The sequence below is a fragment of the Pleuronectes platessa genome, chromosome 20, assembly GCF_947347685.1.
Source record: "Pleuronectes platessa chromosome 20, fPlePla1.1, whole genome shotgun sequence".
Lineage (NCBI taxonomy): Eukaryota > Metazoa > Chordata > Actinopteri > Pleuronectiformes > Pleuronectidae > Pleuronectes > Pleuronectes platessa.
Window position 1 is genome coordinate 20,417,047 of NC_070645.1, and position 26,300 is coordinate 20,443,346.

At 47.2% G+C, this 26,300-nt stretch overlaps 5 protein-coding genes across 10 annotated transcripts in view; 3 read left to right on the forward strand and 2 right to left on the reverse strand.

The window, feature by feature from the left end:
• The first annotated feature begins 1,646 nt into the window (after positions 1-1,646).
• On the forward strand, positions 1,647-7,160 carry mynn (myoneurin). 2 transcript variants are annotated; one of them, XM_053412274.1, is made up of 9 exons: positions 1,647-1,721; positions 2,292-2,355; positions 2,804-3,077; positions 3,185-4,173; positions 4,802-4,961; positions 5,581-5,759; positions 5,845-5,937; positions 6,024-6,149; positions 6,368-7,160. In XM_053412274.1, the coding sequence occupies exons 3-9, from the start codon at positions 2,812-2,814 to the stop codon at positions 6,757-6,759; spliced, it is 2,205 nt and encodes a 734-aa protein (XP_053268249.1). In that variant the 5' UTR covers positions 1,647-1,721; positions 2,292-2,355; positions 2,804-2,811; the 3' UTR covers positions 6,760-7,160. The 2 variants fall into 2 exon arrangements, with proteins under 2 accessions (XP_053268249.1, XP_053268250.1); XM_053412275.1 differs by having other exon boundaries at positions 1,648-1,721; positions 2,807-3,077.
• A 128-nt stretch (positions 7,161-7,288) lies between these two features.
• On the reverse strand, positions 7,289-13,651 carry lrrc31 (leucine rich repeat containing 31). Its single transcript, XM_053412271.1, has 10 exons — positions 13,470-13,651; positions 12,400-12,588; positions 12,127-12,261; positions 11,686-11,853; positions 11,430-11,594; positions 11,126-11,305; positions 10,880-11,047; positions 10,644-10,808; positions 10,229-10,384; positions 7,289-10,018 (listed from the first exon to the last, which is right to left on the reverse strand). The coding sequence occupies exons 1-10, from the start codon at positions 13,480-13,482 to the stop codon at positions 9,645-9,647; spliced, it is 1,713 nt and encodes a 570-aa protein (XP_053268246.1). The 5' UTR covers positions 13,483-13,651; the 3' UTR covers positions 7,289-9,644.
• A 955-nt stretch (positions 13,652-14,606) lies between these two features.
• On the reverse strand, positions 14,607-19,132 carry eif2s3 (eukaryotic translation initiation factor 2, subunit 3 gamma). Its single transcript, XM_053412572.1, has 12 exons — positions 19,029-19,132; positions 18,039-18,102; positions 17,816-17,943; positions 17,594-17,715; positions 17,375-17,469; positions 17,120-17,278; positions 16,471-16,605; positions 16,262-16,356; positions 15,881-16,025; positions 15,506-15,675; positions 15,199-15,371; positions 14,607-14,968 (listed from the first exon to the last, which is right to left on the reverse strand). The coding sequence occupies exons 1-12, from the start codon at positions 19,095-19,097 to the stop codon at positions 14,905-14,907; spliced, it is 1,419 nt and encodes a 472-aa protein (XP_053268547.1). The 5' UTR covers positions 19,098-19,132; the 3' UTR covers positions 14,607-14,904.
• A 677-nt stretch (positions 19,133-19,809) lies between these two features.
• Positions 19,810-26,300, forward strand: part of LOC128425788 (NACHT, LRR and PYD domains-containing protein 12) — a 99,892-nt gene continuing 93,401 nt past the window's right edge. Inside the window, exon 1 of the mRNA XM_053412574.1 lies at positions 19,810-20,191. The gene's annotated coding sequence lies outside the window, so the exon portion shown is untranslated. The remainder of the gene's footprint in view (positions 20,192-26,300) is intronic.
• LOC128425792 (NLR family CARD domain-containing protein 3-like) lies at positions 20,724-26,020 on the forward strand. Of its 5 annotated transcripts, none has more exons than XM_053412617.1 (5): positions 20,724-21,079; positions 21,991-22,122; positions 22,222-22,341; positions 23,749-23,963; positions 24,177-26,020. In XM_053412617.1, exons 2-5 carry the CDS (start codon positions 21,998-22,000, stop codon positions 25,979-25,981), a joined length of 2,265 nt encoding a protein of 754 aa, XP_053268592.1. In that variant the 5' UTR covers positions 20,724-21,079; positions 21,991-21,997; the 3' UTR covers positions 25,982-26,020. The 5 variants fall into 5 exon arrangements, with proteins under 5 accessions (XP_053268592.1, XP_053268593.1, XP_053268594.1 ...); XM_053412618.1 differs by having other exon boundaries at positions 24,180-26,020; XM_053412619.1 differs by having other exon boundaries at positions 23,749-23,951.

Sequence of the window (26,300 nt, forward strand, 5' to 3'; positions counted from 1 at the left end):
AGGCAAGTCATTAATATTTGAACTAAACCCGATAAGAGCTCCGATCAACGGAAGCTGTGCAGGAGATGTTTCATCAGCAGCTTCCACTGAGGCCGATGAGCCGCTGTTACCTCTCACTGTCTTTATAACCACCCACACACACACACACAGACACACACACACACACACACACAAACAAACACACGCACACAAATGCACACACACACACACACAAACAAACGTATCAGATGCTTGGAGGCATTTGTTTATACGAGCACACTGCACACATTGAGTTCCTGCTCATAACCCCCCCCCCCCCCCCCACCCCCCACCACACCCACACACACAGAGCACGGCTGCAGCAGAGATCCAGAGGCGTCTCACAGAACGTTACAGGGTCGAGTCCTAACAGACCTGTGGTGTGTGAACCCTGAGCTGCTCACGGTTCTGTCTGATCTGTGTTTGATCAGCTCAGTATTTGCATGTTCAGTTTTCCTCTGAGAGTAGAACGAGGCAGCTGTTCTCACTTTAACACGAAGCCGACGCTCGGCCTCTTCTCTGCTCAGGAAATGTAGCCAGAAAAATGTAATAATACAAATCCTGGTTTTTAGTTTCACATTTCACTGATGTTCGACAGTTTTGCTCCAACAACCTGCAAGAAAAACGAGCCACAGGTTGCAGATACAAGTGTGTGTGTGTTTGTGTGTGTATGTGTGTGTCTGCAGGTGTGAACACTCTTCTGAGCAGCCAGAGATTCCTGCTGAGAGAAGAGCAGCAGAGGGAGGAATGTTGTGTAGCTGCTGCGTCAACACAACGCTGCAGCATCGTCCAGTAACAATGATGTTTTCTTCACGTTAACAAATCAATGAAAAGCTAAATGAATATCATTTCTTATTCCTTCAGCAGATTTTCTGAGAAGGCTCAAGTGAACAAGAGGATCGAATATGAAATTCTTATGGATGTTAAGAAAATCAGTAATGCAGATAAACAGGGAGAAAGGCTGCTTGAATAAAATAAGATAAAGAAAAAGTCAAACATCGAATGAAAGTAATTTTATTTATGAATTTTCTATTTTGTCATGATGAATAGATCCAGCTTTGTCCTCATCATTCTGTCACGGTCAAAGACACCAACTGACACGTGCATTGCAAAGATACATGAAGAACTATGAAGAAATAAGAGGAGAGAACAAAGTGCACACTGATAAAAGGGCTGATCTGCCGGCCACTTCATCTCGAGTTTTGAATATGAAAAGCTGAGAGCGAAGGGCTGGTCTGTGGGAAGCCCCCGGTGGCATCGTCTATTACCACAACTTCATTTAGAAAAGAGGGGCAGCAATCAAATATGATAAAATATCTCTAAACTATGTTCATGAACAGTTCCATCCCCTGAGGAGCAGCAGACTTTAATATCTCCACAAAGCGTCGCCCTCCAGCAGCTTCCTCACGTCTCTGGCTCCCGGGAAACAGCTGTGTTGTGGCTTTCGCTATTTGCAGCGTGTTTCTGTCTCCACACGAGTTGTGACTTTCTGCAGTTGTCGAACCGATGAAGTTGATTTCTTCATCTGCGCGTGTGTTTTCTGTGTGCGTGTGTTTTCTGTGTGCGTGTGTTTTCTGTGATGGTTCCCCCCCGGCGGGCGGTGCTCCGTCCCGGAAGGGCGGTGTTCATCTTGAGCTCCTCTTCGCACGACCTCTCGCGAGAGCCGTGACGTCACGGCTAATGGCAGCAGCGGATGTCCGCAGGTACTTTTCTTCTTTTATTTACGTCGCTCGGAATCGAACCGGTGAATTTATTTCTTCGCTTCTAGCCGGAAAGTGACGCGTTCGCGCTGCTCGCGTGTGAAATACACGTTTCCACCATCTTGTGCCAACTTGGCTCGACCCCGCCGGCACAAAGCGTCGAACCTTCGAAATAAGAGCACACGGTTTTCCGCGCTTCTCAGCACCGCGGACACGGTTAGCTTCCGCCGCAGCGACCGGCTGCTCCCGGTGGACTCTTCGGGGCTGTGCCTGCTCCTCATGCGGCTCCGGGGCTCCTCGTAGTGCCCGGTACCCCTCCGGGAGCCCCCCGCCTCCAGCAGGAGCCGGGCTGACCCGGGCGAGCTAACCCGGTTAGCATTAGCCGCTCGGCGGGGCCTGGTCAGGAAGCGAGCGGGAGCTTTTATTTTCCAAAACCGCCGCTCGTGCGAAGCCTCGTCGGGATCGAGTGGTTCGTGTTCGTCACTGATGTTTGTTTCCTGGTGAATATTCAATCAGACTGTCCCTGTTCTCACCCCCCCCCCTCCCTCCCTGTGTGTGTTCGATTCCCAACAGAACCACTTCACCAGAGAGCCGGAAGCTGGGGCACACATTCTCAGGATCACTTACTCCACTGAGAGTGAGTTCATCTCCATCTTTATAAGTTTTCACATCCCAGCTTTATGTTTGATTCAGATTTCATCTAAATATCCGGTTTCGGTTGTGTTATTAGTTTTTGTTTTTGTGTTATTAGTTTTTAACACCACGTGTGTGATGTAAACAAACTGTCAGGTCTGAACACTCAGGTAGAAACGAGTCAGTGACGTCAGCACTGAAACACCCCCACAGCCATGAAGACATGAAGCAGATTCATGAATCATTCTAATCTTTGTTCAAGCATGAATTCAAAAAGTGGCTCGTCTGAGTTTCTCAATTTACTCTTTGTCTTTGTTAAATAAAACAAAACCTAATATTGAACTGTGGTGAATTCATAACGAGGTGTTTCCTATTGAAACAAAGCAGTGTTTTGTATTTAAATGTGTAGAGGACACACACAACGTGTGTTGACTTTCTCTGTTGTTGTCCAGCAGCAGCGATGACTCATGTCACCGGCCACGGGAAGCTGCTCCTGCAGCGTCTTCACCAGCAGCGGGAGATGGACTTCCTGTGTGACATCACCATCATGGTGAGAGAAGTGGAGTTCAGAGCTCACCGCAACATCCTGGCTGCGTTCAGCAAGTACTTCTCCTCCCAGGCTGCCAAAGGTCAAGATGTCACGACCTTGGACCCTGACAAGGTCAGCCGCTACGCGCTGGAGAAGCTGTTGGAGTTTATCTACACTGGACAGATGAACCTCAGCAGGTAGAGCTCGTTGGAATCTGAGCTGTGATGTCATTTTAACGAGAGTTCAGATGAATCTTGATGTTCTTCAGCTCGTTTACTGAACAAAGTGTTTCCTGTGGTTTCAGCACCAGACAAGCAGCCGTGAGACAAGCTGCTGGCTTCCTGGGAATGCCCGAGGCCATAAAGTATCTGGAGGAAACGCCCAACTGGTCCGAGCTGGGCGAAACGTCCCAATCAGAGGCAGATAAAGAAACTGGTCTCTCTCCTCCCAGTCCAGGCTCTCCTGGAAGCCCCAGCTCCCCAGTTCCCCTGTCAATCGTCTCCACTACAGGGGGGTGGGATGAGGCGGGGAAGAACGGCAAAGAGCCGGATGAGGAGGCAAAACATTTGGACGAGGAAGAGAGAAACAAAAGTGATGAAGAGTACACTCCCAAGGCCGCGGGACGTGGACAGGGCCGGAAGAGAGGACGCCCCAAGCGCCTCAGTGGAGAGCAGACGGAGGCCAGCAGCTCGGCTGATGGAGCCCCCAAAACCCAGAGCTACAGAGGGAGAGGCCGGGGGAGGGGGAGAGGAAGAGGAAGGGGACGTGGGAGGGGGAGAGGAAGAGGAGTTTCTTCAAGAGAAGATGCGTCTATGGAAGATTCTGACACGAGTGTGAAGGACTTTGGAGACATGTCCGCGGACTGGAGCCCCTCACAGGACGAGGAGTGTCCGACCAAGAAGCCTCGACTGAGCAGCGGCGAGGGGCGGGGCCGCGGGAGGGGGCGGGGCAGAGGGAGGGGCAGGGGCCGCGGCAGGAGGAGGGTTGTGAAGGTGGAGGAGGAGGAAGAGGAGGAGGAGGAGGAGGATGATGAAGAGGAGAGTGGCTCGCTGGGAGCTGATGATGACAATGATGACTTTGGTGATGAGGAAGGTGAGCTCGGGGATCAGGATCCGTCAGAAACAGACGAGATGATGCTGTCGTGCACCGAGTGCAACAAACTGTTCAAAGACGCCAGCAGCCTGCACCGGCACGAGAAGATCCACAAGGGCCTGAAGCCCTTCGTCTGCATCTTCTGCTCCAAGAAGTTCAGACAGGCCACACAGCTGAAGACCCACCTGCGCATCCACACAGGTGAGAGCCAACACAACATCTCACTGAGCAGGTCAGGAAATGATTCTCTCCAGGATCATCAGTGGGAGAACTGTCCGTCACAGCTCACAGGACTTATCCTTTAAATGATCAGGGACTATTTTAATAATTAATCATCTCAGTTGAAAGATTTGTCAAACAATCCTCTGGTGTCTTCCCATCATGTGACCACTTCCTGTTTGACTCATGTCATTGGAAACTGATTTGTTTAACAGACACATTTCAAGTCAGTGGATCTGGAAACTGAAGAAATCTGAAATTAAACTAATAAACAGCTCCAGATATTTTTTTAAATGAATCCCCGTCCACACGACTTTATGTTTTACAAGCTCTCTCTACCTGCCGGGCCAGCAGGTGGCAGTAAACTCCCCATCAGTGACCTGTCACATGCCACAGAAGATAGTTAGAGGTTAACTGTGCTGCCCCGACGTGGAGAACCAGTAAACAGCTGCCATTGTTCCTGCTGCACGCTCAATACACAAAGCAACAGTGGGTCTGCATGAACTCAACTGTGACACCATTGTGTCCCAAACACAAAACACACACAAGCGGCGGCTGTTGTTCTTGTGACTAACCCCCCCCCCCCCCCCCCTCTCTTTGTGTGGTGCAGGTGAGAAGCCGTTCAACTGCTCTGAATGTGACAAGTGCTTTGCTCAGAAGTGTCAGCTGGTGGCTCATCGCCGGATGCACCACGGGGAGGAGAAGCCGTTCACCTGCGAGCGCTGCGGCTTCAAGTTCGCCACGTCGTCCAACTACAAGATCCACATCAGGTACCAGAGCTGCAGGTTCACACACAGACACACACACAGAGGAGGAGTCTGGAGAGGCAGTGCTCCCTGACTCAGAGGCTTCTCACTTGAGACGATGAACCTTCTCTGTTCTCGAGTCCAGACAATCACAGGAAATGTCTGTTCTCTGCCACCAGGGATTTAAAATGTCTGCTTCTGTTCAGCTCATCGTTCAAAACACCAACACATCAGTTTTGTGATGTTCTAGCAGAAAACCCTCAAATCTGGAGAAACTGAACCTGGTTGATATTTGCAGGGTTCATACGGTCATGGAAAACCTGGAAAAGTCATGGAAATTTGCTATATTCATATTTTCATGTCGTTCAGTTACGCTGAGTTTTAAATAATTCAAAATACAAACCAGGCATACTTGGGTTTGTCATTCAAGGTTTACTCTATGCCTTGGAATTCTCATTGTTAGTTTAAATACACAATTTTGTCATTTTTCGCGTATACACCGAGATTTCACACAATCTTTGGTCATCGAAACTTGGTTTAAAGTTATTGAAAAGTTATGGAAATCAAAATGTGTATGAACCCTGTGTTTGTGAGTTACATGATCGATTGAAACAGTGATTTTGTGTTTGTGTGTCTCCTGCAGACTGCACAGCGGGGAGAAACCCTACGTGTGCGACATCTGTGGTCAGGCCTTCGCTCAGTCCAGCACGCTGACCTATCACAAGCGCCGCCACACGGGAGAGAAGCCGTACCAGTGTGACCGCTGTGGCATGTCCTTCTCCGTGTCCTCGTCCCTCATCTCACACGCCAGGAAACACACCGGTGAGACGATGGACTCACTGCTCAGCACCGGTTGTGTTACTCCTGAACGTGTCCTGTAACGTGTGTGGTTGTGTTTCTGTTTCAGGTGAGACGCCGTACAAATGTCCGACGCCAAAGTGTGACGCCCGCTTTGCCACGTCTTCTGACTTAAAGAAACACATGAGACGACATCACCCGGGTGAGTTTCCACACAACTCACACTTTGTAGTTTTGTGTTTGTTAGATGAACGTGTGATTCAGTGAGGAGGTTTGTGTGTTTTCCAGAGGGGAGCAGCGGCGTGCAGTGTCTTCTGTGTGGAAACCGGTTTGCCAGCGTGAAGAACATGATCAAGCACCAGGAGAAGGCTCACGCTGATGAAGTGCGGCAACACAAGGAGAGAGCCAGAGCTGGTGAGCCAATGGGCTTTGTGTGTTTCTGACCCACAATGAAGTTGATTCAGTGTTTAACACAAGACACAAAGCAGACGGATCCTCGTGCTGTGATCTTAATCTGAGCGACACCTTCTGTATCTCAGTGTCTTCATGTCATGAGTTACACAAAGAACAGGTTGTGTCAGGCTCCTCTTCTCACTTTGTGTTCCTTTGTGTTACTGTGTGTGTCTGAGCAGTCGTCCTCCTGGCCTCCAGTCACCCGATGGCCTTCGTCCAGAACAAACTCTCCCAGGAGAACAAAAGCTTGGCGTCCATATCTGAAGGAGAGCCGACCAACCCTGAGCCCCCCACCCCCAGCCCCAAAGCCCCGCCTCCCCCCACAGAGGCCCCCGGCACCACCGAGTCGGACGACATCATCCAGAGCTTGAAGGCGGAGCCGGCCGACCTCCCCATCGCCAGCGCCTCCGACCAGGTGACCTTCGACGCCGACCAGGAGCAGACCATCAACTCGGACACCCTCCACGCTCTGGTGGAGCAGCTGCGGCCCCCACCCTCCCCCGCCCAGAGTCTGGAGCAGATCGTCATCATCAGGACGGTGGACACTGAGAACACCCCCCCCCAGCAGTGAGGCCCGGTCGGAGCTCACTGAGGGAACGTTTCTCTTTTTAACACCAAGCGTCTGTGTCCGGGCTCCAGTTCAGTGTTATATCAAACCGGCTTCAACCGGCTGGATCATAGGGGAGTGAAGGAGAAAAGTGGGTTTAACAACTCGGGTCTTATTTTATAGTTTTGTTCATCGTCTCGTCTCGGTCAGGAAACAAATCTAACTTGAAAGGAAACTGGGATTTTGGAACATGATAGAATCCAGAAAAACGATCAGGATGTAAAAATTAAATCTGTTTCAAACAAACTTCGTGTTAATCCTGGTCTACGTTCAACTTCCTGAGCTGCAGGTGTGGGCGGAGTTTCCTGGTTCAGTGTCGGATTAGAGCAGATTTATAATAAAGTGGTTTAATTAATCTGGATAAACATCGTCTGATCATCTGACGGCGTCAAGCGGCAACTTCACGTCTCAGTTTAATTTATCTGTATTACTTTTTAAAACGTTGGCACAAGCTACACACGTGAGACCTGAGCTGTGAAGAAGAGGAAAGCTGTTCTCTTGAGTCTCATTTCCACCAGGAGGAAAAGTCACATCGTCAATTAAAACAGGAAATCCAAAAGAAAGCGATGGAACTCCACGTCTAGATCCTGGAGCAGTTTTCACAGATTGGAACATGAGGGCAGAATTATCTGTCTGAACAAAACATCTCCAGGAATCTGCAGGTTATTGTCTTTCCATTAAATCCCAGTTTCTCTTCGAACGTAGGTGACCTCCTCACATCTCTCCCTAAACTCATTTCAACTCAGCCACGCTTCCAGACGTACATGCCCCTCTGGATCATTTCAGGAGATTACCCAGAGTTCAGTCTGTGTCTGCAAGCAGCAGGAGTCTTCTGGTCATGTCTTCTATTCGCTCATTTTGATTTAAGAGCTTTACAGATTTTAGAACTTTGTGAAAGATCACCCAGAGTTCAGAGGTCGGGATAATTTCAGAATCTAGTCTGTGCATCTGTCACAGTTTAAGGTTCTTGAGTTAAATCAGTACAATCTGCTAAGAGGTGGAAATGTTCTTCACAATCTGAATCCCTCCTCGTTAGACCCGTGTCATGTGACGTCCCTGCAGAGATCCATGAGTTTAAGACTTCATGAGAAACAGATTCAACGTCTTCCTGGACAGAGACGTGCGTCTGGAGCTTCTTTCATTTTACAGCTCAGCTCCAGATGAGCTACTAACACAAGATTTTAATCCGATCTAAATGTTGATGTGTAAGGGAACAGACATTGTTTTCATAGATATGTCTGTAGTTAGGAGCTTAGTAATTATTCTATTGACCCCTCGTCACCTGTAGGTGTTTGACATGTGACCACTGCTCTGTTAATGCAAACCAACCTTTTTGCTTCAGTGTCCTTTCCTTAAGTTAGCGTTTGCTTTTTAAAGCAACTGTTTCAGGTTTTAGAAAAAATGTTTGTGCTTCAAGTTTAAAAAAATACGTCAAAGATTTTCTGTCAACTTGAATTTAGCTGTTTGTTTGTTTCATGGTTTTATTTTATTTTTGGATCAAACGTCTGCATCACTTGTACAGAAAGTCCCAACTTCACTACTGTATCAAAGCTGAACAAGGAAAATAAAACAAAGTGTTTGTCTCAGTGGATGTGACAAAAAATGAGGCTTGTTAATTATTGAATTTATTGCAGTTTTACTAAACTTTGCTTATATACTTTTATTATTACTGTGGGTTTCTGAATCCTGTCTTCATTCAAATTCTCATCTTCATGGAAACAAAATACTTTAACTTTGATTTCAGTATAAAAGTAAAAACAAACTGATGCTGCAAAGGTGCTTGAAATGTTTTAACTGTAACTGAATATTAACTTACATCAGAAACTTTCAAATACAATCTTTCAGGGGAAAAGCTGATAAAAATGAAAACGCACGTTTAAGAGAAATGATTGTCAGAGTGAGTCGATAACCACGAACTGAAATAACCAGAAATTAAAAGTTAAAACAAACAAACATATTATGTCAATAATATATATTTAACAAAGGAGAAAAGTAACAAGAAAAGTTTCTTAATAATTGAAAAGTTCACTTGGACAGATTTGTCAAGTATTGATATATCATTTTAAACTTATATAAAATCCTGTGGGTCATGGATGTGAAAATACCCAGAATGATGACGCTTATGGAGAAGTTATCGTTATAATTCTCATCTTCAGAATGTGTTTTCACACTTTCACTGTCAAATGTCAAAGGTTCGGGTTCATTTCTAAACATTAGCAGCGATATAGATTAGTTGGATAATCTTCTAAACATTAAACTAAATTCTTTATCAAATATGAAAACCTTTATTCCAGCTTCATGTTTACAGTTTAATCTTTAATGCACAGATTCAACTTGTAAAAGTACATTGTGCTAAAAGTGAAACAATTTAAGTATCTATAACTTCATCTATGAACTTCAGCACCGACTGTCAATCAAACATGATCCTGACCTAAAATCATATGTGTTGAACTGGATGAACCAATGACATGTTCTCCACCCGGTTCTTATTCTGCAGCTGTAATAACTAAATACTAACTCAGTACTTTAAGGACGACTTCTTGTCAATGAAACATTTGACCAATACTTTGATTTGTAGTCTCTGTATCTGTCGGTTCAGCCGAAGCTGTGGATTCTAAATTTGCTCAGAAAGTTTCTAAAAAGTTTCTAAATGAAAAACACCTGAAAATGATTTGTAGTATTTTCCAGACCTGAGACGACAAAAGCATCAGATCCACATTTCTCTGTGTTGTGAGAATAAATCTGTTGGGATCACAAAGTTAGTTTATATTTACGATATTTATTTTAATGCTCTGTTGAATCTTCCAGGTTTGATAACTGACGTCAGATTAACATTCTCTACCAGGTGCCTACTCCTCTGGACTCTCCTGATTGGTCGTCGGACCTGATGAAGCTGCGTCTTTAGATTCTGGATCCAGCTCCAGCAGGACGTTCCGTTTCCTGGCGCTGTGGCTCAGCTGCTGTCGCTCCCGGGAGCTCATGGTCCAGCGCTGCATGGCCAGCCGGGTCAGCGCCGGCAGGCGAGGCAGAGCACAGAGCAGCGCCGGCAGCCAGGCCGAGCAGGAGGCCGAGGTCGAAGGTCGCAGGCTGAGGTCGACGTCCTCCAGCGAGCCCAGGCCTCCGGCCTCAAACAGGGCGGACCAGCCGGCGGCGCCCACCGAACCGTTGTAGGACAGATCCAGAACCAGTAGAGACGACATACAACCACGTCTGCAGACCACGGCTGCACCAGACACACGGGGGGGGGGGGGTTAGGGAGATCATCACTCACAGGTCACCAGGGTGAAGAAGTCAGAACGTTTACTCTCATACTGCACTGGATCCTGGGGGGGGGAGGTTCTCTCCCTCCACCAACACCTCAGGACACTTAGCTTCATTCTGAAATATGGAAGCACCTGAACACAAACAGCTACTGTCCATGTTGGACGTTTACCTAAGTGCACCAGGTCCTCGGTGGAGAGCTCACAGCTGCTGAGACGAAGCTCCTGGACGAGCGCCGGCTGCAGAGCGTCCAGAAGCAGAGCAACGCGACCGCCCACCGCTTTGCACCAGGACACATCCACAGTGTGGAGGAAGGGCACAGCCAGAGCTGAGACACACACACACACAACTCCTCCAGGTCAGAACAACTACACACGTTCACCCTGGAGCCACAAACAGGAGACAATTCAACCATGAACGAAAAGAGCCGTGAGCCAGAGCAGCCAGAGCAGCCAGAGCAGCCAGAGCAGCCAGAGCAGCCGAGTTCTGAAGAACTGCAGCTGCCCGACTGAAGTAGCTGCTCTACCACGGCAGCAGTACTAGGAGGAGTACTGGTAGTAATCGTAGTATCAGTAGTGTATTTGTACCCAGAGCGGTGAAGGACTCCTCACTGAGGCGGCAGCTGTTCAGCGGCAGACGCTTCATCTGCGTCAGAGGGAGGGCGGAGACCAGAGCGTGAAGGACCGCCCCTGCCTCCTGATTGGACGACACGTTGAGCTCTGTGAGCGCCGTCAGAGAGGGAAGCACCTGGACTGAAAACAAGGGGTCACATGACTGCTGCTCGTGCACACACACACACACACACACACACACACCAACGTACTGAGGGCCTCCAGGTCAGTGTGTGTGAGACAGCACAGGTGGAGGTCCAGGCTCTCCAGGCGTGGGAGGTGAGCCAGGTGGACGCTGAGGTGGTGCAGTCCTCCAGAGAGTCCCTTGTTACAGGACAGGTCCATCTCTCGCACTGAGGGGAGGTGGCGGAGCGAACCACCTGCAGGACAGAGGGGGCGACATGTCATCAGCTCAAATACACTCTGATGACAGGACACACCGAGAGAAGATGTCCTACCCAGAGCGTCCAGGCAGCTGGGGGACAGACCACAGGCCTGCAGTCCAAGTGTGGTGAGGGAGGGGGCGTGGCAGAGGGCGGCGGCCAGGTCGCTGAAGCCGCCGCCCCCGTCCTGCGAGAGACGAGGGTTACAGGAGACGTCCAGCACCGAGAGTCTGTTCAGAGAGGACAGAACCCCCCCTGAGGACAGACAACACACAGAGAGCATCAAGGCTGTGCCTCAGGGCATCATGGGAAATGTCTTTTTGACACCGAGGTTAATCGGTCTATCTTATAAATGTGTTAATGGAGTTTGGTTTATCACCCAGAGCCGAAGCATCAGCTGCAGAGAGCTGACAGGAAACCAGGCGGAGCTCCCTCAGTTGGGGGGGAACTTTACCCAGGAGGCCTTGCAACCCTCCGCCTCCCACCCCTCCGTTCCAGGACAGATCCAGGATCTCCAGGTGTGGGACGCAGCTGAGGGCTTCACCTGCAGAACCTCAAGTTAAAGCTGCTCTCGGGTTTCACATCAATCTGAGAGACACAGGAGAACCTGAGAGGAAACCATCAACATGTCCCACCCAGTGCAGTGACATCATCAGCGTTCAGCCTGCAGCCGCACAGCCTCAGCGTCCTGGCCCCGCCCACAAGATGGAGGTGAGAGGTCAGCGCCTGCAGACTTCCACCAATCAGCTCGTTCCAGGAAACGTCCATCTCCTCCAGCTGAGGCAGGAACTGGAGCAACGTGGCTGAGGAGGGAACACGTGAGAAACCATCACAGGACCTGAACTGATCCTGGAGCAGCACGTTTCATTCCTCTCACCTCCTCTGAACCTTTAGTCTCGTGAAACTAACTAAAGTTGTTCAAGTGCCTTTGATGCTTTTAAAACAATGATTCATGCAACTCAGGTCAAAGTGAACCAGGGACGTTGCAGCTCTAAACGCACACTGAGGCCTCGAGTCGACGTGTGTGTGTGTCTGTTTGTGAGTGTGTGTGTGTGTGTGTCTGTGTGTGTGTGTACCTAGCTCCAGCAGGTCTGTAGCGGTCACATCACAGTGAGCCAGACTGAGGCTCCTGCTGTCGGCCTTCTTCCCGAGCCTCTGCAGGAAAACACACACTCGACCCCAGCTGACGTCTGGCTCGTCCTCTGCTGCACCTGACACACACACACACACACACAGACACACAAATATATGTTCAGGTTCATATAAAACAAATGCTTGGACTTAGTAGAAGATCTCTTCCAGCCGATCTGTGCTCTGACAGTCTCACCACGAGGAAAAGGAAAACCCACCTGAGCTCGGTGCTCTCTCCTCCCGCCCCCCCGACTCCCCGTCCTCAGGAATCCCCCCCGTCCGCTCCGACGTCCGGGACAGGAAGCGTCCCAGTGGCTTCCTGTCGGAGGCCGTGCGCTTCCGGCGTATCTGACTCATGATGATGTCGAGAGGGGAACGCCTCGGAGCGTCACGCCCACGCTGACCACCTGACCCACAGGAAACAGGTCCAGAAGATTAACCAGGAACTGAACTCACTAGAACTCATTTGTTACAACAGCTATTTATTCAATCATTCATCCTTTTATGCTTTTGCACATGAAAGAATTCTGAAAATGAAATGTGTCCAAAGTCCATGAAGTGACTCGTCAGTGGGAATCAGTGCTTGTTTGTGTTTCCTCAGTAAAACACTGAGGTATGAACATGAAGGTCATTTCCCTCGCAGGTCAGAAAAGAATTAAACAAAAGTAAAAGAGAAGGAATTTGGATAAATGTTCCACAAGAAAGATAAAACAGGATAAAGACAATTTAAAGAAACACAATAAAGACAAATTCAATTATAACATATATAGAAAGAAATAAAAATAAAAAATGCATTAGAAAGTCACCTGTCAATCTGTTTCAATGTTTTCTATTATGGATAATTTGCACTTACACATTGACATGAAGTGTTAAAGTTGATAGAAATTGGATTGTTTTAAGTATATGTAGACAATTTTATTTATTTAATCAATATTGCATTTTTAGATTTCAATTCTATATTTCTATATTTATTTAATGTTACTCATTTATTCATACTTTCTTTCGTTTCTTTGAAATATATAATCATTGTTGTTTCAAGTCCTGAAACAAACATTCAGTGTTTAACGTAAAACATGAATGTTTAAAGTTTCATTCTAATTAATTGATTAATAATCAAGATGAACGGGATTTGACAGGTTCAACGATTAAATAGACTTTTTACAAGTTAACAGAAAGTCAGGATGTGAATATTGATTTTTGTTTGATCCAAAACTGAGCTGGAGAAAAACCTTGTGCTGGTTTTGATAGAATCCGAAGAATCGTGTTGGATTGACGGAGCTCGTCTCACCTGCAGAATCCATGAGACTTTAAACACCTGAGCGAGGAAGAGGAGGAGGAAGAGGAGGAGGAACGCTTCTGTCGCTCGTTCAGCTTCTACAGTCCGCGGTTAAATCTAACTACAGACAGTCTGTAGTTTCATCTACATATAAACAGTCTGTAGTTTCATCTGCATACAGACAGTCTGTAGTTTCATCTACATATAAACAGTCTGTAGTTTCATCTGCATACAGACAGTCTGTAGTCAGATCTGGACTCGTGTCACCTGGTGACGTCTCGTCTTGTGCTCGTCAGGTGGATCATCCCGGAAGTGCGTCAACACCTTCAGTAAATCATCTTCATTGTGTGTGCGTGTGCGTGCGTGTGTCTCCCTCGTTTTTATAACTGTTAAAACAAATACATGTACCTTATGAACAATATGATCCTTTGATACCATTATATTTTACAATTCGATCGTTACATGCACTTTCAAAATAAATACAAGTGAATTTTTTTTCAAATGAACTAAATGTACCGGACTGTCCAAGTGGATATTTATCAATGAGGGACATTGTCCTCTGACCCCCTCAGGAGCCAGACTGTCCTCTAAGCCCCTCAGGAGTTAGGGGGGACATTGAGGTACAGGAGACAGACAGTCCTCTGAGACCTGAAAACCATCTGGAGGACGTTCAGCTCTTCATCTTTTAAACAGATGAACTCATCACAAAGCAAATGGTCTCAATCAGTGAACCAGAGTCTCACAAAAACTAAATCAGTCCCCGACCTGAAGACCAACTGGACGGATGCAGTCAAGAAAATATGTTTTACCGATATATATAGATATATATTCCGTATTTAAATTTGTTCATGTATTTAGAAAAAACAATTGAAATCAATCTTAATGGAACTGAATTTCTGTGTCTAATAAATAAATCTGTAACTGAATAATCACATTTTCTATTTACTTGAACACTCAGTTTCCACTGAATGTTCTGACCTTTCAGTGAACAGACTGACAAAAAAATCATTCAGATGTAAAAAATAATTCCAGTGAAACATAATTAACTGGATGAGATGTTTGCTGTGATCACAGTAACAATCCTTCTGAGCTCTTCAGTTCAGCTGATCTCTGGACGTCTTGTCAGATGAATGAAACCAAACACTGACATTTCTTCCAAATGTGTTTTATTAGTGGAATCTGTGGACAGTACAGAAACATCTCTGCACTGAATCAGTCTAAAGCTCCTCGGCTCCTCCTCCGTCACCTGCAGAGTAAACAGGAACCTACTGTGAGGCTCTCACGTGTCTGCAGAGAAAGAAGAGCAGAGCGAGGAGGCGTCTTTAAACCACCGACATGTCCTCACTCTGTCCCCTTCCTCCGTGTGGGGGAAACTAAAACCAAAAAGAAAAGCCAAGAAGAGGAGATGGTTGTTGTCCTGCTGACGGGGGGGGGGTGTTCCTGCTCCTCAGTCATCGTCCACTGTGGGTGTGATGGTCACGCCCCTTCTGATCTGCCCCCAGCCAATCAGACTGACAGGAGAGAAGAGGAGACGTCTGGTTAGACAACACTGAATGTGATGGAGAAGGTTTACACCAGATTCACAAACATCCCTGCAGCCAGTCATATTTATATATATTAATGGAGAAGTAGTAAAGTTTCTGGGGTTGTTTGGTTTTGGACTTAGAGGAAAACGAAGCTGCTGTTCTGAGCGAGAGCTTCAGTCTCCTCTAGATGTTTCACCAGACGCCCTGGTCCTTACCGCCAGTGTTTCTCCACCCGTCGGCTCAGAGCGATCTTCTCTCCGACCTCTGTGCACACCGGGTTGGTGAGGACGATCTTTGCCAGATCAGCTTTGACGGCGCTGACACGGCCGCCTGTCGACAAGGAGCCGATGTTCACCATCAGCACCTCGTTCTTCGACAGCTTCTGGACCTGCAGGGGACAGAGACACGAGAGGACGTCATCACAAGAGAAAAGAAGTCACTGGCTCCTGGTTGATTTCCACCTGGACGTGTAGAAGAAGTGTCTGAACGTTGAGAACTTCACTACTGACACCGACGGCTCACCTTGGCAGCCTTCTTGTCTCCCTCTGTGCGGACTCCCAGCAGCCTCCTGAGCAGGAAGTAGGAGATCTCCAGCTCGGTGAAGATCTCTGGCAGCGCTCCGACGGCTCCGAGCACCTGACCCACCATCCGATCGGCCCGGCACAGCGTCGGGTCGATCTTCGTGCCGACTCCTGCACATGGACACAAATCATAGAACTTCAAGATGAGATTCTAACAGCAGCATCCCCAGGACACGTTCTCCCATTCTGCTGCAGTTTTAACAGTTTGCTGGATTTGAAAAAGTGCAGGAGATCTTCTGACTGCAGGTTCCGACCCACTTGGACTAGAACAACACATTCCCCGACCCGAGGCTGAGCCGGGTCAGCGTGGACGTACCGATCAGGCCCCCGGGCGCAGCGTACTGGAGGTCGTTGTGCTCGGCGAACAGAGACACGATCTTGGAGAAGATGGGTTTGCACATCAGCTTTCCCTCCTGGTCCTTGGACACGATCCCTGGTCGCACCTCGATCTCCTGCCCCACCTGGAGGTCACAGAGCAGGACCACAGGTCAGAGGAGAACGACTCAAACCGAGGAGGACAAATCACACATCGGATCTGAGCTCTGTACAAGGAACCATCGGGATTTTCCGATATTTTACAGTTTAACCGGAACTTTATTAGACATAACTGTAAATAAAAAGAAAACACAGATACAATACTGGGTCGTTACTGAACTGATGTTTGTGAGTTTAACCTTTCTTCCTTCTAGCTCCTCACCTTGAGCACGCCCTTGAGGATACTTCCTCCGGCCACGCCCCCTTTCAGGTCATCTACTTCACAGCCGGGTTTGTTCACATCAAAGGATCTGATGACTGAAATATGGAACACGACAGTTTGAACAGAGACCAAGAGGCTGAGATTAAAACATGATGCACACCGGAACGTGTGTGTGGGGGGGGGGGGGGGGGGGGGGGGGGGGTTCTCACCGATGAGTCTGGGCTCGGACGTGAAGTCTCTGATGGGCACTGGGATCTTCTTGACGATGTACTCACAAACCACCTCGATGTTGTACTTCAGCTGGGCTGAGATGGGAATGATGGGAGCTCCCTCTGCCACGGTGCCTGCAGGACAACGTTACACAAAACAGAAGATGTCAGGGACGTCTCGACTTTGTGTCTCACATGAGAAGCAGCAGGTTGTCGGGTCCGACTCGTTCACACCAACATGTGAGGAACATCCAGGCGAGGGGCGGAGCCTGTAGAGCAGCAGGACGTATAAACTCTGCTGTGGACAGATCAGTGTTGTTGTTTACAGCTCATCCACACCGGGTCGGCCCTCATCACCAGAAGATCTGGAATCTCCTCGTGTTTCCAAGTGGACGTCTTCGTCTTCTACGTGTCCGGCTCCTCTTCTTCATCCTGAGATGTTTGTGTTCTTCAGGTTTCACGTCCGTCACGTGTTAGAAACCTCGTCCACACGTCCACTCGCTCACTGGGAAGCTTCCACACATTGTCCTGCTGGTTCCTCACATGGACTCACTCTGACATGTTACACACATTCTACCAGGAGGCTGCAGGAGAAGATCCAGGACCACATGTCCCATAATGTGTCCAGCTAGTACCTGTTTGGACTCACCCTGTACAAAGGCCAGGATCTGCTCGTACTGCTCTTTGGCCTGACTCTCCTTCACCAGGTCGATCTTGTTCTGCAGGATGAGGATGTGCTTCAGCTTCATGATCTCTATGGCTGCCAGGTGCTCGGACGTCTGGGGCTGAGGACACGACTCGTTGCCCGCTGGTGGAGAGTGAGATGAGCAACACTCAGAGGATTTCCAACCAAACTGGAATTTAAAAACAGTTTGTCGTCTCTGAGGTTTAATCAGACTCTTACCGATCAGCAGGAGGGCTGCGTCCATGACAGCTGCTCCGTTCAACATAGTCGCCATCAAGATGTCGTGACCAGGACAGTCCACAAATGACACATGTCTGGGGGAAAAAAGAAAAAAGTCCCATTGATGGATCAATATTTTACAGATTTTTAAATGAGGAATTGAAGCGGAGCTGAAACCACAGCTTCCTGGACGAGACCATCCTCCCTCTCCAGTCTCACCTGACCAGTTTGAAGTTGCCCTTGGTGCTGGGGAGGTCTGTGGGGAACTCATCTGGAGTGCTGCTGCCGCACGACCTGTAGCACTCGGGCCTGGGGCAGCTGGGGTCATCTAGTTTATAGATCTAGGACAAGATGGGAGGGTAGAAAGTAAAGTGATCATCAGCTTCTCTGAACGAGGGATGAGTCTCTGGAACCTGAACAGAGAACCAGTCGCTTGTTTACCTTAGCGTTAGCGTATCCTAACTTGATGGTGATGTTCCTCTCCAGTTCATTCTTGAACCTGACGGTGTGGACCCCAGAGATGGCCTTCACCACTGTGGACTTCCCATGGGCCACGTGACCGATGGTCCCTGGACGGAGGGGAGTCCAAACACGGTCTTTATGAAGGGAGCTGATGATGCAGCGTGATTCAAATACAATCAAAGCCAAGGAGAGATTCCCTTACCGATATTGATGGTGGCCTGTCTGCTGATGATCTCTGGAGACAGAGGCGTCAGGCTGGACACATTCTGGAACACAATGACACACATTAGATCACACTGAGAGACAACGTGGAATTGAACAGGTTGTCCCTGTGAGCAGAGCACCAGGGATGAATGAGAGGAAGAGGAGGAGGAGGAGGAGGAGGAGGAGGACACTAACAGTCCCCCACAACAACTGGACATCTTTGCTTAGATGAAAATATTTAATTTGGCATGAACACGATGAAGTAACACAACTCATTAAATAATAAAAAGTCCGTATTGGTTGATTTTTTTCTATTCAACTCAAAAACCATTTTACATCACAATACAAATTTGTCTCGTGATAGAAACATACGCCTCACGTTAGTTTTGTTTTATACCTGCTGGTCCCATCATCCTTCACTTTACATGTCTACACAAACCACTGCAGTGTAAGGTGTGTATATAAAGTACACACTCTGAATCCTTCATTTACTAACAGCTTTTAATCTCTCGTCTTTCTGGAGTTTCGATCACATCCTACATTAGGATTGAGACACAACCACCATCTGTCCCTCACACATATAACCACGTGTAACTGTTTGGATAAATATCTGTGTGGTTATTTGTGGTTAAAACCTGTAAACACAGATATGATCCATCACGACGACTCAAAGACATATGTCCGGATTTTAGTTGAACGTCGCCATCAATTTAATTCATGTTAGCAGGTGAACATGTGGATGTTACTAGCGGAGGAAACGTCGCTGAGAACATCCACATGTTCACGTATTAATGTGAATTAATCTGAATTAAGCTGAAGCGTCTCTCCGTCTCTCCGGGCCGGGCCTGGCGTCATGTGCCGGCTGGAGGCGACGCGGCGCCGGCGACTGTTACCGCGAAGCACCGGGAGCTTTCAGGAGCCCGGTCACCGACGGACACCGGCGCCGGAGCCCGGTGTCCCGACCCGGTGTCCCGGCCCTAACACTTACCAGAGCCGCGAGGTCTTGTTTGGCCAGATGAGGCTGACCCAGCGTTGTTCCAGACTCGTCACCCGCCATCTTGAATGAAAAGGAAATGAAGAAGGCAGCCGCGGCGAATGCCTGATTAAGAGGGGACTACGTTAATTATCTTTTCTGTAATCCGTCATTAAATACATGTTCGTTTGGAATTTTCTCGTATTTATTATTTACCGAATATTCTGAGTACGGGATGCGTATTTACAATGAATCATCCGGTTTGAAGCTCGCGAGGGCGACAGGCGGGGTCCTGTCATAGCGGCTGATGCAACTAATTTCTACCGGAGAAGAAAACGAGTTAAACCTCATCAAACCGCAGTCGCTTGAGTTCTGGTAACAAATGTGTTTCATTCAATATCAAACAAGATCTGGATAAAACATCTGAAGCGTCGGGAAAAATCAAGAAATGGTTTCTAGTCATAAGGCACGTCCGTCCGTAGTTACTGACGTCACCTGTAGGCGCCGTGTAGTCCCGTTGTGTGGTTTGTAGTTCAGAGAGAGAGGGAGGGGGGAGGGAGGGATGGATAGAGAGAGAGAGAGAGAAAGAGAGAGGGATGGATGGATAGAGAAAGAGAGAGAGAGGGATTGATGGAGGGAGGGAGGGATAGAGAGAGAGAGGGTCCGGTGTTTCCTCCTCTGACCTTTTCTCACTTTACACTTTAACAATAAACACTGAGTTCATATGTTACAATCACTTGTGTGTGTGTGTGTGTGTAAGTTTCATGTGTGTCTGTGTGTGTGTGTGTGTGTGTGTGTGTGTGTGTGTGTGTGTGTGTGTGTGTGTGTGTGTGTGTGTCCTTGCTTGGTATCTTTGGGTGTGTTTCTTGAACAGACTGGTTTGTCCTGATTCCTGTGACCTCAGTGTTTTTCCTCTCAGACTGAAGATGAGTGGTTATGAGGAGAAAGAGGAGGACAGATAGGAAAGATAGATAGATATATATAAGTCCGGTGTGTTTCCTCCTCTGGCCTGTTCTCACTTTACACTTTAACAATAAACACTGAGTTATTAGAACAATTTCATAGAGTTGATCGATCTCCAGTACCTGCAGAGAGGGGGAGGAGCCAGTGAAAGTGAAAGTGTTCAGACTCGTTCTAACTTCAAGGAGCAGACGGAGGAGACGTGAAGTCTGAAGCTGGTGAGTGTTCAGCTACATTTATATTATCCATTCATGTTATTTTACTGTCACTGATTCTGGGTCAGTTTTCTACTCGTGGACTTTAGAGACAAGAAGATTCAGGATGAACTTCTGTCAGTCAATCAACAGTTTGACTCAACGCTGTGATTGGCTGAGTCCAACACATTAAACCTACAACTGTCTCAGGCTACATGACAACAGGGACACAGTGTAGGAGCGTTTGTTCTATTTGAAGAAACACTGAGTTTACTACCTGGCTTCATTGTGTGAGTTTGAGCTCACTGTGTTTTTCACTGGATCCCAGAGACAGATGTGAACAGCAGGTCTGGATCAAAGAGCCTTCAAAGGACTTATTAACAGAGTTAACTCACAGTTTCACTTTTTATCTTCATCTGTTCATCAAGTGTTTAATAACACAACGTGTTTTCACAATCATACGGTGCAGTCACCTGAGTGTGTGTGTGTGTGTGTGTCCCTCCCTCAGAATCATGTGATTTCCAGTAACTGCAGAGGAGGAGGAGCCTCCAGTGAAAGTGTTCAGACTGGTTCTAACTTCAAGCAGCAGAGGGAGGAGACCTGAAGTCTGAGGCTGGTGAGTGTTCAGCAACATTTATATTATTCATTCATGTTATTTTACTGTCAGTGTTTTTCACTGGATGTGAACAGCAGGTCTGGATCAAAGAGCCTTCAAAGGACTAATTAACAGAGTTAACTCACAGTTTCACTTTTTATCTTCATCTGTTCATCAAGTGTTTAATACCACAACGTGTTTTCACAATCACACGTTACAGCAGTGATCACCAACCAGTGGAGAGTCTTCACTGTGGATCCCAGTAAAGCTCTGGACTCACTGGCTGAGGTGTGAGGAACATCGACCTGCAGAGCCAGGTACACACACACACACACACACACACACAAACACACATAACTTTATACAAAGCCATAGAACTGAGTGGAGACACAGAGTGCTGCTTCAAGCTGTGACTGATGTGCTCTCAGTGTTACTGTCTATAAAGTTCTGTAATTCATTTCCAGCCTTTATGACGTGAACATGATTCTAGATGTTGAGTTTCCTTCCTACAAGTTTTTATTGATTCACTTTATTGTAGTTTATTGGTTTGAGTGTAGATTAGGAAATGCTCGAGTTGCAAAAGTACTTTTTTATTCAAAGTCTGTTTATGGCTCTGCAGGTTTATTGGTGGATTTACAAATGACATAAACCAATATTACATGAAAGGTCACTTTATTATTGTTCTTGTGCAATAGCACAACTCCTGCATCCTTTGAGACATAAATTATATTAATTTAATTTCTAAGTACTTAATTAAAATGGCTGCAACTGGCTGAATAATCGAGTGATTGATTGAAACTTGCATCCAAACTACTTGAGGCCTCCTGAGGTCACATGTCTCACTCCTACAGACACAGAGTTCAGTCCTTATCACACACAATGGAAGTGAGTGACTGACAGCTGGAGAACTAATATTCAATATGTTCTTATATACAAGGTAATATTCATATTTATGATCATATTCAAGTCAAAGCCTTTGTAAAAAACATTGTGCTGCAGTAGCAGAACTCTGCAGAACATTGTTGAGCTGAGAAGATAAAGATTGAACAGATGCTGTAAATATGAATTAATATTAATGTGAATATTGTGCATTGATCAGATAAAGTTGTATAACTGCAATACTTTGTGTATATTTATTTGTGCGTGTGTGTGTGTGTGTGTGTGTGTGTGTGTGTGTGTGTGTGTGTGTGTGTTGTTTCCTTTGAGCTCACAGTGTTTTTCCTCTCAGACTGAAGATGAGTGGTCATGTGAAAGAGGAGAGAGCAGAGTCTCCAGGATCCAGCTGTGTGTCTCTGAAGAGTGACTGGTCCAAAAATGAGCCTCCAACCTTCAGTAAAGAACCTGGACCCTCACACACAAAGTAAGAGACCTGCTACAAACATGTGAACCTCCAAACTGAATCCTCAGAGAATGAACCAGTGAATGATGTGTTCTGAATAAAACATGTTTGTGTTTGCAGAGGTCAGGACCACAGACTGAGAGCAGAGTCTCCAGGGTCCAGCTGTCTGTCTCTGAAGAGTGACTGGTCCAAAAATGAGCCTCCAACCTTCAGTAATGAACCTGGACCCTCACACACAGAGTAAGAGACCTGCTACAAACATGTGAACCTGCAAACTGTCCACTTTCTCTCAGTGTTTATTTGGTGGAGGTCACTGCTTGTAGCTCTAAATATGTTTTTCATGTTGGTGTGTTGATGCTGACCACTGAGGTCACTTTGTTCTCGTAACATTATCTTAGAAGAAACCACATTAATTGTGGACAAAGGGGGACGGAGTAGCTGCAGGGCCCCAGCTGATCCAACAGGTGATCTTCAGTGACACAGGTGGAAGAATAGAAGATCTCAGGAGTCTGAGGCAACATCAACATTACTGTGTTTTAGTTTTAAACACATTAATGTTGCTATATTTCCACCTCAAACATAAAGTAACAGACCACAAACCTTCAACCTCCAAACTGCTCTCTGTTTATTTAGTTGAGGTCACTGCTGGTAACAGGAGATGGGCTCTTAAACCAGATGAAGAAGATTCTCTCATTAGAAACCAGGGTCACACTCATCTGACTCTGTGGAGGTTAGCAATGTAAATGAGGTGGAGTCATTCTGCATCGAGGTCTGACAGAAGCAAGTTGCACCATCCACTCATCTAAAGAAACCACGTGAATCCCAGTGACCATAATAACTTCTCCCAGGTTTCTCTTTGAGGATCTTTAACGGACTCCAGTGTGTTTGTGGCTCAGCTCATTAGAATCTGCTCTGTTGAAGCTTCATGACATCATCCTTCTATCTGTGGCCTCTGGGTCTGATGCTGGTTTAGTTCTGCTGGACGTCACCACAGCGTTCCACACAGTCAGACATGTTTGTAAAACACCTGGAGGTGGAAGTTGGTCTTCATCGTCCAGTGTTGAAACGTTTCACTTCCTTAACGAGAGACTGAACCTTGTTTCATCCTCTGCTCCATCGATTGTTGTGACCATCAAGGTTCAATTCATGAACCACTTTTATTTTTCTCTGTTCCTGAGACTTCTCTGCTCGATCCATCAAAAGTACAATCGTCTTTCTAACTTTAATGCAGACGATAGTTTTATCCTCCAGTTCCACCTGACGGCTGCAGCTTGCCCCAATACATTTTATTAACTGGCTTTATGATATCAAACCCTGGAGCTTTGTACAAGTCAATGAAAACAAAGTTCATTATATTTGACCCTCAAAGCACTTGAGACCCTTTACTCTGTGACACCCAGCAGCCAGAAGCCCCATGTTGTCAGGCTCTGTCCGTCCAGACCTTTCTTGTGAACTGGATATCTCAAGATCGCCCTGAGGGACTTTCTTCAAGTTTGGTTCAAATGTTCTTTCACAGGTTGACTTGTTACTCTGGAGTCTGCCTGACTTCAGATGCTTAACTGCAGTCAACTTGAAGCTGTCAATCAATCATGACAAAATGACAACCTGTGACTGTGACATGTGAGTTATCAGGACATGTCTTCACAGGGAGAGGAAGAGGAGTCATGTTTCTGAGGAGGAGCAGTCGTCCTGCTGTGCTTCGTGTCAGGACGTCCTGAAGGATCTAGTCTCCACCAGCTGTGGACACTGGTTCTGCAGACAGTGCATCACCTCATACTGGGACCAGTCTGGCTCTTCAGGAGACTCCTTGTGTCCCCAGTGTGGAAAAAGACCCAGAACAGGAGCTGGAGGTCAGACAGCCGGTCAGAGCAGCACTGTACATGTGTCTGATGTCTTCACTTCTGACATCAGCACATGTGGTTTTATTTTGTTCCTTCATACAGCATCAACATTTAACATCGTTAGAAAAGCACAAAGTTAAAAAGCTTTTATTTTCTGTAGTTTTTCTGTATCTGATGAAAACAATCAGCAGATTCTCAGATTCTCTGTCTCTCACATTGTTTCTTGTCTTTCAGCAGATCGTGGTCTGCAGGAGGTTTCAGATGAACATAAGCTCAGTGTGAGGAGGAGATGTGAACATGTGACTGAAGGAAGTGATGAAACAGGAAGTAGAACCCTCCTCAACAGGATCTACACTGAGCTCTACATCACAGAGGGACAGAGTGAAGAGGTTAATACTCAACATGAGGTGAGGCAGCTTGAGACGGCTTCCAAGAAGAAGATCCTCCACGATACTCCCATCAAGGTCCAGGACATCTTTAAAGCCTCCACTGACCAGCAGAGCAGCATCAGAGTCGTCCTGACCAACGGCGTCGCTGGCGTTGGAAAAACCTTCTCGGTGCAGAAGTTCACTCTGGACTGGGCAGAGGGTTTAGAGAACCAGGATGTGGGTCTGCTGGCTGTGCTTTCGTTCAGGGAGCTGAACCTGGTGAAGGACCAGCAGCACAGTCTTCTCACGCTGCTCCATGTTTTCCATCCAGCGTTACAGAAGCTCACGGCAGAGACGCTCGCTGTCTGTAAACCTTTGTTCATCTTTGACGGCCTGGATGAAAGCAGACCTTCTCTGGACTTCAACCACAGGGAGCTTGTGTCTGAGGTCACACAGAGGTCATCAGTCAACGTGCTGCTGACAAACCTCATCCGGGGGAATCTGCTTCCCTCGGCTCTCGTCTGGATAACCTCCAGACCTGCGGCGGCCAATCAGATCCCTCCTGCATGTGTTGACAGGGTCACAGAAGTACGAGGCTTCACTGAGGCCCAGAAGGAGGAGTACTTCAGGAGGAGGTTCAGTGATGAAGAGCTGTGCAGCAGAATCATCTCACACATCAAGACGTCCAGGAGCCTCCATATCATGTGTCAAATCCCAGTCTTCTGCTGGATCAGTGCTACAGTTCTGGAGCACATGTTGACCACAGACCAGAGAGGAGAGCTGCCCAAGACCCTGACTGACCTGTACTCACACTTCCTGCTGGTTCAGACAAAGAGGAAGAACAACAAGTACGGTGAGGGACATGAGACGAGTCCACAGCAGCTGACGGAGGCTGACAGGGACGTTCTCCTGAAGCTGGGGAGGCTGGCACTTAAACATCTGGAGGAAGGAAACATCATGTTCTACCAAGAAGACCTGGAGCGGTGTGGTCTTAATGTCACAGAGGCCTCGGTGTACTCAGGAGTTTGTACTGAGATCTTCAGAAGAGAGTGTGTGATCTTCCAGAAATCAGTCTACTGCTTTGTTCATCTGAGCGTTCAGGAGTTTCTGGCTGCAGTCTACATGTTCCACTGTTACACCAAGAGGAACACAGAAGAACTCAACAACTTCTTGGGAACATATGGGGACACAGACAGTACCTTCTCCCTGGATGACCTCCTGAAGAGAACCATGAACAAATCCCTCACCAGTACAAATGGTCATCTGGACCTGTTTGTTCGCTTCCTTCACGGCCTCAGTCTGGAGTCCAACCAGAGAGTCTTAGGAGGCCTGCTGGGTCGGACAGGGAACAATCCAGAGATCATCCAGAGAGTCATAAACAACCTGAAGAAGATGAAGAGTGATGGTATTTCTCCTGACAGAAGCATCAACATCTTCCACTGTCTGACTGAGATGAACGACCACTCAGTTCATCAGCAGATGAAACAGTTCCTGACGTCAGAGAACAGATCAGAGGAGAAACTCTCTGTGATCCACTGCTCAGCTCTGGCCTACATGCTGCAGATGTCAGAGGAGGTTCTGGATGAGTTGGACCTGAAGAAGTTCAACACATCAAAACAGGGTCGACTGAGACTGATCCCAGCTGTGAGGAACTGCAGGAAGGCTAAGTGAGTCCAGACATGATCAATCACATGTTCAATCAGTGGAGATGAGTCGTTCTTCAAATACACTCAGTGTTAGATGATCCTCATTTTTTTGAGCATCATGGTGTTGCAGTGGTCAACACTGTTAGTGCAGCCTTTCTGTGAGGAGGAGGTTCTCCTGGTGTCTGCAGGGTTTTCTCTGGGTTCTCCAGCTTCCTCCACAAACAATAAACAATGTAGATCGAGATCTAATCAATTTATCTTTGAGTCCAACTGGTCAGATTGTGAAGAAATCCCCTAAAGACAGACTTGAGACCTCAAGAGGCCATGAACATGTTGTCTGACCT

Bases quoted from the DNA above. Each gene is read 5' to 3' on its own strand.
- mynn (XM_053412274.1), top strand. From the start codon at position 2,812: ATGACTCATGTCACCGGCCACGGGAAGCTGCTCCTGCAGCGTCTTCAC. The intron at 3,078-3,184 runs GTAGAGCTCGTT...CTGTGGTTTCAG, and splicing joins GGACAGATGAACCTCAGCAG to CACCAGACAAGCAGCCGTGA. The intron at 5,938-6,023 runs GTGAGTTTCCAC...TGTGTTTTCCAG, and splicing joins CATGAGACGACATCACCCGG to AGGGGAGCAGCGGCGTGCAG.
- lrrc31 (XM_053412271.1), bottom strand. The intron at 10,809-10,879 runs GTACGTTGGTGT...CCTTGTTTTCAG, and splicing joins CACTGACCTGGAGGCCCTCA to TCCAGGTGCTTCCCTCTCTG. The intron at 10,385-10,643 runs GTACAAATACAC...TGTGTGTCTCAG, and splicing joins GGAGTCCTTCACCGCTCTGG to CTCTGGCTGTGCCCTTCCTC.
- eif2s3 (XM_053412572.1), bottom strand. From the start codon at position 19,097: ATGGCGGGTGACGAGTCTGGAACAACGCTGGGTCAGCCTCATCTGGCC. The intron at 18,103-19,028 runs GTAAGTGTTAGG...ATTGTGTTCCAG, and splicing joins AACAAGACCTCGCGGCTCTG to AATGTGTCCAGCCTGACGCC. The intron at 17,470-17,593 runs GTGAGACTGGAG...TTTTTCCCCCAG, and splicing joins GGCAACTTCAAACTGGTCAG to ACATGTGTCATTTGTGGACT.
- LOC128425792 (XM_053412617.1), top strand. From the start codon at position 21,998: ATGAGTGGTCATGTGAAAGAGGAGAGAGCAGAGTCTCCAGGATCCAGC. The intron at 22,123-22,221 runs GTAAGAGACCTG...TTGTGTTTGCAG, and splicing joins CCTGGACCCTCACACACAAA to AGGTCAGGACCACAGACTGA. The intron at 23,964-24,176 runs GTCAGAGCAGCA...CTTGTCTTTCAG, and splicing joins AGCTGGAGGTCAGACAGCCG to CAGATCGTGGTCTGCAGGAG.